The following is an 8,700-nucleotide window of genomic DNA, read 5'->3' as shown; positions in this document are numbered from 1 at the left end:
TTTGGAAATCAGTAGATTATGTACCTTTATTTTCCATTTTACTGCAGGTTTTTAAACCAAAAACAAAATCAATTGATCAGAAATAGAAATGTCTGATTAACATTGAACAACATTAATGATTACTGTTCTAGTAATCCATCACTGATATTGTCCTTTTACAGCTATCCCCAATGATGGTATGGAATAAGTTGCTGAAGTAATCAGGATAATCATTTACATTGCAGCAAGCTTTCAGAGTTCCCATTGCTTGTAAACAGCTGCTGACAGTAAAAGGATGAAGATTAACTTTTGCGCCTCAGTAGCATCTATTGCTACACAACTTGTAACACCCACTAAGAAGCTATGAAAATTGCATAGCTTTCATAATTTGTATATGCATTTTCATCTCTGTATAACAATTATACTCCAGAAATTATTTTTATAATGCAAGAAAGTCCTTTAAAATAAATACACATATTTAGGCCATCTACATAAAATTATACTGTCCAAAATGTTTATTTTTTAGTTTCCTTTTTAGCACCTCGTTGGCTAGCTAATTGTTCTATTTTCTTTCCTAGTCTTCTCTGCAGATGAGCTTTCTTTGCAGGATCTAATGAATGGTCTTTAGTGCCACTGCCTGCATATAGAATACCTTCTCTGCTGATGAGTTTTCGGGCATGAGCTTTGGCACTCCCACCACAGCCATGAACCTGGAAGAGGGACAGAAATACATGTAACTTGCATTGTTCTTGATAATGACAGTGGAAGCTGCTAAATAAATCAAGAATAAACTGCAGATCCTCTCAGACAAAACAGGAGGCCATCGCAAAAGCCTGCAGAATTCTAAATGCAAAATGAATTCATGACATGAGCTAGATCCGGTTTAAAGCTTTCCTGAAAAGCAATTTGGCTAGTAATGAGGTCAATTAAACTACATGGCAGTCGTGAGGAAATCTGAAGCTTGGATTTTAGAAGTTTGTGGATTTGGGAGGAGGAAAGGAAGTAAAGGGGATAACAAGTTCCACAGCTCATCCACTGCATTAAACTTCCACTCTCTCAACTAACGCACTCTGGTTGCAGTGTCTGCCAACTAGATGATTCACTGCAATGATTCAGCAAGGTTTCTTCAACAGGATCTCACAAGCATCATGTCTAGAAGGAAAATGGCAGCAGGGGCCTGAGAACACCACCACTTTCGAGACACACATTTCCAACTCAGAATTGTATCACAGTTTTTTCATCATTGTTAGTTCCAAATTCTCAGAACTCCCTTCCTACCAACTCTGTCATTACACAGACTTAAGTGTTCAAAGGAATCACTTTCTAATAGCTAACAATTCTGGCTTTGTCAATAACACCCACATGGTCAGAATTTTTTTTTTAAAATTCAGATGCCATGTAAAAATCCATCAGGAGAAGTGCCTTTATTTTACTGAAATATAACGTTCCAATATCTGGATCCATTCAGTTTCTTCAGTATTACTATCAACAACTTCATGCCAAACATTGTAAAATGAAATAACTGAGCACTTACTTTTTTACACTCTGCTCTTACCTCTGGGATGTGATGGCTGAGGCAGTAGTGTTTGTTACAGTGAATGCAGTGTTGCCCCAAGGTTAGAATACTTGCTTTACACTTTAAAAAAGCACAAACACTGTTCGCCTTTATTGATGCAGCAATGAGCGCATCAAAATCTTCGTCAGTACTACTTGCAGCAGCTTCCCTAGTTGAGGCTTTCCCCGCTAAAAAAGCAATTAGAGAAATGATTAGTCCCATCCTAACTAAAGTAAAATAACTGAAAATCCAATATAAACTATACTGCAAGTGTGTCGCAAAGCTTCCATGCAGTAGCACAATGGCTTGCACATCTCGGTTGGCTGATTAGTGAAAACATTCCAGGCATTCTCACAACCCCAAGACCATTCTAGTTCACACTAAGAAAAATTTACAATAATGCAATCCTCATCAATTTTAAATGCAGCTGAAAGCCCTGAACCTAACTTCCAGTCAAGTAAAACAGACATTTGATTTATTAGTCGAACAAAACAAATTTCCTTTTAATTATTGTGCAAAAATACACATTTTATCTAAGATTTTTGTACTGCATTGTTGGAGTGCCAGTTGATGTTGACTGACAGTCAACTGCTAAGCTTAGCAGTTAACTGTCAGTCAACGTCAAACAGGCACTCAAATAATGCCTATATCAATCAGAGTTTACTTGCCAACTAATTAGCACTTACTTCTCAGGTAGAATTACATGTTGTTACCCCTTTTTTTTGTGAATGAACACCAGTACAAGACAAAAAACGTTTGGCAAAATATATGTTTTTTTTTAGTGATAGTCAAGTTCTCTACTACCTTTCAATTATGTTGCACTGTATCCAGCAGTTAGTTTTGTAACTAAAGAATCTATAACATTATGATTTACTATTGTGTGCTATCCTAACATAAGCAGTCATTTAAATAATAATTACCCCAACAGTATTATATATTTTCTGTATTGGATAAACTCTAGTTTATTTAGAGTTGCTATTTCTCATTCAATGCATGCAGTGACCACTTTTGGAGCTGATCAAAAGTTTGTGAGATATTGAACCAAACAAACAACTCAGTTGTAATAAAATAAAAATCAATTCGGCTGTGTCTTGAAGTTTAAACAGATTCATCAAAGTAATATGAAATAAATATGTAAATACAAAAAAATGGATCCAGAAAAAACAAACTTCTGGGTTATTAGTTTTTTTTTCTTTATTCATTCAGGGGATGAGGGTGTGGCTGGCTAGGCCAGCATTTACTGCTGATCCCCAATTGTCCAGAGGGCAGTTCAGAGTCAACCACATTGCTGTGGGTCTGGAGTCACATGTAGACCAGTCCAGGTAAGGATGACAGTTCCCTTCCCTAATGGACATTAGTGAATCAGATGGGTTTTTCCAACAATCGACAATGGATTCATAGTCATCATTAGACTCTTAATTCCAGATAGTTATCAAATTCAAATTCCATCATTTACTGTGGCGGGATTCAAACCTAGGTCCCCAGAACATTACCCTGGGTCTGTGGGTTAACAGTCCAGCCACTGGGCCATTGCCTTGCCAGTTGTTTTCTTAACAACAAAACAGCTACAACAGAATTATAAAATATCTAGAACATTATATTGACATCCCTCCAAAACCGAATGTCTTCCCCATTTCTCAATGGATTGCTTCCATTCAGTAATCACTGCTTAATCTGTCACGTTTAATTTCATTAAAAGAACATTAGTAGCTCACAACTTAAGAACAATTTTAATAACAATGAATAGTACTCACCCTTTTCTCTATGTTGCTTACTTTTAGACTTCAATGAAGTTGTAGTGTTAGAAAGCTGTTTCTGATTTGCCTTCTGCTCTCGTTTAGCTTGTTCCCGCTGCATCCTTTCTAAGTACAGTCCCTTTAAATCTAGCTTTGACGGAGAAATAGAAGGGGTACAGTTTTGTGGCCTTTCTATTTCAGTACGAGTACATTCATTTTCCTCAGATATTTGTGGGACAGGACTACTGGATTTGTGACACACTTCTGGCATCTTGTGGACTGGTTGGCCATCAACAGAACTCTGCGTTTCCAAAAGAACTGATTTGGATATAACAATGAACCGGTCTTTGCTTTCACCAATGCTAAAATGCTCAAGGCCAAACTCTTCTGCTATCTGGTGAACCAACAACCGATCATGAGAATTCAAAGATGAAGGGAATTCAAACCAAGTCCTTGCACCATCCTCCATAAATTGCATTATTTGTTCCTTGAGTTTCTCAGAGTTATCTTTTAAATTCATAGTTTTAGTGGCTTGCTCTAATGTTCCGGTATTAGCATCGTCTTTCTGAATTAGGGAATGACTGTCATTTGTAATTTTCTTTTTACACTCAAGCTTTAGAGTGGATCGGTCTTGTGTGAGTTTGTGCGTTTTAAGAGATGCTGCACTCCTGTCACTGGTGGAGCTCCCATTATTTTTGTGTGTATCTGAAGAGTCTTTTGCTCTCCTTTGCTCGGCCCGATGGGCTGGCCGGGAGTAATTTTCAGCCACGATGTCATCACAGTACTCAAACGCGGTTCGCATCTCCCCATGTTCAGTCATGTAGTCAACCAGGGATTTCAAAAACGGGTGAGAGCTGACTGTCCGCGTGTCACAGACCACCATCAAGTGGCGGCGCGCACGAGTAACAGCAACATTTATTCTTTGATCTTCAGCCAGAAAGCCCACCTCACCTGGATAACAGGAGTCAAAATGTGATTACTTGCTCAAAAGCCAACAGAGCAGAAATTGGTCTTGGGCTGAAATGTTGAAAGGCATGATTTCATTTTGGTTTCCTGACACACACCCCATTCGATATTTAATTCTCTTAATGTTGATGGCACCAAATGCAGTGCAGAATGTAGAACAAATGGTTGATCTGATACTTTGTGCTACCGCCCAAAATCAATTTCAATCCTAATAAGTTCTAATTATTCATTAAGAGATCATATGGAATGACTCAAAATGAGACAAGCCAATAATGCAGAATTTCTACAATGCATCAGTATTAAATAAGCTCAGGCAGAGAAAAAGCTATATTTGGAATGCCTGGAAATTACGAAGGATTCCATACAAGTTCATCTGTACTTGAATATTTAGCTAACGTAGTTTCTACTTTCCTTAAGCTATCAGGGCAATGTGCTGCAGGAGTCAGGGGAACCCAGAAGTCAGAATTATACAAAGTCATGCAGAGATGCTAAGCAGTTACTTAAAAATGGCTACACGACAATGGAACATCGAACACCAGCAATGGATACTGTGCTTGCTCTGACTAGCTGCATACTAATTGATGTCCAGAACAGTTTCTTGCTAATTGCAAATTGTGACAATCAAATTTTACCAGCTAAGAAAAGGTCAAATATTGTACGAGTCACAGACTCAAGGACAGCTCCAGTACAGAAGGAGGCCATTTGTCCCAGTAATCCATGTAGTCCCAAACACCTTGCTTACACTCCATAGCCTTACAAATATTTGCCTTTCAAGCATACAGCCAGTTCATTTATAATGGTTACCATTAAATATACTTCCAACACTCTTTCAGACATTACATGCTTGATCATAGCAACTGACTACACAACATAAAATATTTCCCATCTGGCTCTTTTCCAATCATCAGTGGTAATCTTTATCTGATTACTGAATGCTGAACCTAGGACTGTGCAAATGTATTCCACAGAGAAACCTTACAGCCAAGAGAGAAAAATTTCTTTTCAACAGTCGACATGAATATTTCTCTGTGATGGTACAGTGACAATGTAGTTATTGCACTTTAAAAGCAAAAGATTTTAAAAATAACACTACTTTAGAAAGGGATTAAACTGAATTTCAGACACTGAGACTTATGGGAAATTAAAACAATATTGTATAAATATTGGGTTACTTTAAGTACAATTGTGGAATATCTATAACTTACCCAAATATATTTTAAAATAATTGTGCAAATTCGAATGTCATTTTTGAAGACATTTAAACATTGCTTCCCTTATATGTTAAAAGCTTTTAGTTCTCCCTACCATAGACTCATTTTTATATTTTCCTGAAGACCAACCCCAAGTCTTGTTTAATTAATATTCAGTTCCTCCAGTGGATCAGCAGTGATCAATAACGTGCAGCCATGTGTTGATCTCTGATGGAATGAATAATCCTGATTTATTACTTTCTGCCAAGGCCTGGAAACAATACATTCAAATTAACTTTACTCAACAGACACAAGGTTGAGAAGATTAACTTCACATTGAGGCATATGAACATTTGCTTTCTTAATTGTGCGTTAGATTCACTCAACACTATTGGAGTGTTGGTGACTTTGAAAAAGTGTAAAACATTACACAGACATAGTGCAGCGTGCAAAATAAGCTACACTCCTCTCAACATAAAGATATTGATTTTAATATCTCATTGTTTCTGAGTATATGCATAGTGCATTTTTTCACTATTTCCTCTTTTCCAACCAATTTCTGGTATGAGTGGAGATTACCACAGGGCCAGAATGATCTAGACTAGTTTCAATCACTTAAGAGGGTTAGAAAAATGTTTTGTTCCCTCAGATCCTTTCTCCTTAATAGATCTGCATGCTTCTGTTTTCTTGCTTCTCCCAAGAGATTATATTTTCTTTGGGCGAGTTGAGGAGTGCATATATTGTCATGCAGGAAGCGTTACTTCTGTTTGGCATGAGCTGGATGGACCAGACAGTCTTTTCCTGCTTTGCACTGTAATTTTCTTCAACTCTTCAAGGCTCCTTGCTGGGGCACAACTTGACAGGCACCAGTGTCTGTTATATGAACCTTGACAAGAAGATTCACAAACTATTCAACTGTAGGCTTCATTATAGCGAAGTTCAATCCACTTTTTATTTTTTCATAAGGGAGCTAACATGACCTCAGTCACAACCATGTGTCGTTTTCTTTTTAATTCTAAAATGTCAATAATAATGAAAGCAACCTGACAAAGCTGAGAAGTTAATTCTTGCACAGTTGGATCACAGTATTTGGGGCTTTCACCATTATTCTGTAGAGAAGCAAATTTAATTTCACACCTTCAAAGTGTGAAAGATTTCTCCTGAAAACTGTGATAAAGTGTGCCAAGGTATGTATTGTATCTTTGAGGTGTTCATCGCCACTGCATATCTCAACGCTGGTTTTATCTTCCACCACTTTCCCTGATAAGATTGTTGTGGTATTGTATTAATCACCAAATCACACCTTGGCCTGACTTCCTACTTTAGGGGAGGCGATGGCCTAATGGTATTATCGCTGGACTGTTAATCAAGATCAGACAAAATTCTGGGGACCTGGGTTTGAATCCCACCACAGCAGATGGTGGAATTTGAATTCAATAAATATCTGGAATTAAGAATCTTATGCTGGCTGTGAATCCATTGTCGATTGTCGGAAAAATCTGTCTGGTTCATTAATGTCCTTTAGGGAAGGAAACTGCCATCCTTACCTGGTCTGGCCTACGTGTGACTCCAGACCCACAACAATGTGGTGATTCTTAACTGCCCTCTGGGCAATTAGGGATGGGCAATAAATGCTGCCTGGCCAGCGATACCTTCATTCTTAGAATGAATAAAAAAAATTGACAATTTCAACTTGAAGACAACTGCTGATGGATGCGACCTCTGGAGGCTGACAGCTTAAAGGGATATTGGAAAAGACAAGCAGAAACAAGAAGCGCAACTGGTCAAGGAAAGAGCCCACAGAAAACAGAGGTCTTTTCTAGCCACTGGCCTTCCGTGCAACAAATATGGCAGAAATTGTCATGCCAGAATGGAGCAGTTCAATCATGAGGCATTGCTTTAGAGAGTTGACTGCTATGACATAAACCACTGTTTTGTGTGTTTTTCGTATCTTTCCAAAATGCTAAAGGCCCTTGACTATTCAGTTCCCAGGTTTGGGCACTTTATAACCATGTCTCCATAATGGCCATGATATCTTGCCCTTTTGTTTCTAGTGTACTAACAATTCATCCATCTGTCTTTTTTCCCCCATTTCTACCTAAGTTTTGAGCCAGTCAATGACCAATATCATGCTTTTGCAATAATTTTAGTAGATGCTTTGTCCCACAGCAAAGTATAAAATATGACACTAAAATCTGCATGATGGTAATATTCAAGATGTCTAAGTAAATTATCTTCATGAAGGCCGGCTATGTAAGAGCTTCTCATTAACTCCAGAAATATAGTAGAGCATCCAGAAACATGAGACTGATTTTAGCTTGTGGGTGAATTGGGTAGACCATGGACACCCAATGTTGTCAGGAGGACACCCAAACAATTTTCATGATTGGGCTTTATTCAAAGACAAGAGACGAACAACCTGTATTAATTGTGCTGCTTCTAGTAGTTGGCTGCTTGAGACCAGAAAATTGAACAGGACTGCTGATTCTTAAACAAGCAAAGGGTTGTCCAGCAAATTAGTGAGAAGTGGAGAACATCAGCTGGATATTCATAGTAAGTTGCAGGGTTCCTTGAAATCGAATGACCCTCCCAAAGATTGCCAAGCTGAGATGCCTCTTCACATCTCTCTTGCTCTTTATGTACTTCAACATCAAAATAATCCTAAATAATGCGCCGTCCTTCCCTATTACTTCACAAGCCTGTTCTCTAGTCAAAGCAGGACACTATAATACACTGAGATAACAAGGTGTAGAGCTGGATGAACACAGCAGGCCAAGCAGCATCAGAGGAGCAGGAAGGCTGATGTCTTGGGCCTGATTTCTGAAGAAGCGTCCAGGCCCGAAACATCAGCCTTCCTGCTCCTCTGATGCTGCTTGGCCTGCTGTGTTCATCCAGCTCTACACCTTGTTATCTCAGATTCTCCAGCATCTGCAGTTCCTACTATCTCTGAAACACTATAATACACTTCCTTCCACTTCTATCCAATAGAACATAGCCCCTTCCACCCTATTTCCCACCTTAACTGCTTTTAATACTATTTACATTTTGCTCGGTTGCATCTACACAATCCTTGAACATATTCCACACTCGCCAGTCTTCATGTAGAAACTGGCAAACACTTGGAAGAAGAGGAGGTCCTGCCACATTGTAAAATTTGATTTGGAAGAAGGCTGTAGTGACCAATTTCACTGGTAAAAGGACTGGATTGGAGATAGTGAGGCTAGAGGCCATCGACTGCAACGCTTCCCATTTCCATTCTTTTCTTCTCTCCACT

General features: G+C 38.6%; 1 protein-coding gene across 6 annotated transcripts in view; it reads right to left on the bottom strand.

Annotated features, from left to right (window-relative positions):
* ighmbp2 (immunoglobulin mu DNA binding protein 2) overlaps positions 1–8,700 on the bottom strand; it is a 60,495-nt gene continuing 51,795 nt past the window's right edge. For 5 of the 6 annotated variants that reach the window (XM_048606855.1, XM_048606852.1, XM_048606854.1 and 2 more), the window contains 3 exons: positions 3,289–4,221; positions 1,535–1,722; positions 1–689 (listed from right to left, as the gene is read on the bottom strand). In XM_048606855.1, the coding sequence (XP_048462812.1) occupies positions 495–689; positions 1,535–1,722; positions 3,289–4,221 (1,316 nt within the window). In that variant the 3' untranslated portion in view covers positions 1–494. The remainder of the gene's footprint in view (positions 690–1,534; positions 1,723–3,288; positions 4,222–8,700) is intronic. The other variant, XM_048606857.1, reaches the window with a different exon arrangement.

This window comes from Rhincodon typus, chromosome 17 (genome assembly GCF_021869965.1).
Source record: "Rhincodon typus isolate 14 chromosome 17, sRhiTyp1.1, whole genome shotgun sequence".
Taxonomy (NCBI): domain Eukaryota; kingdom Metazoa; phylum Chordata; class Chondrichthyes; order Orectolobiformes; family Rhincodontidae; genus Rhincodon; species Rhincodon typus.
This window is presented reverse-complemented; position numbering and strand designations above follow the sequence as displayed.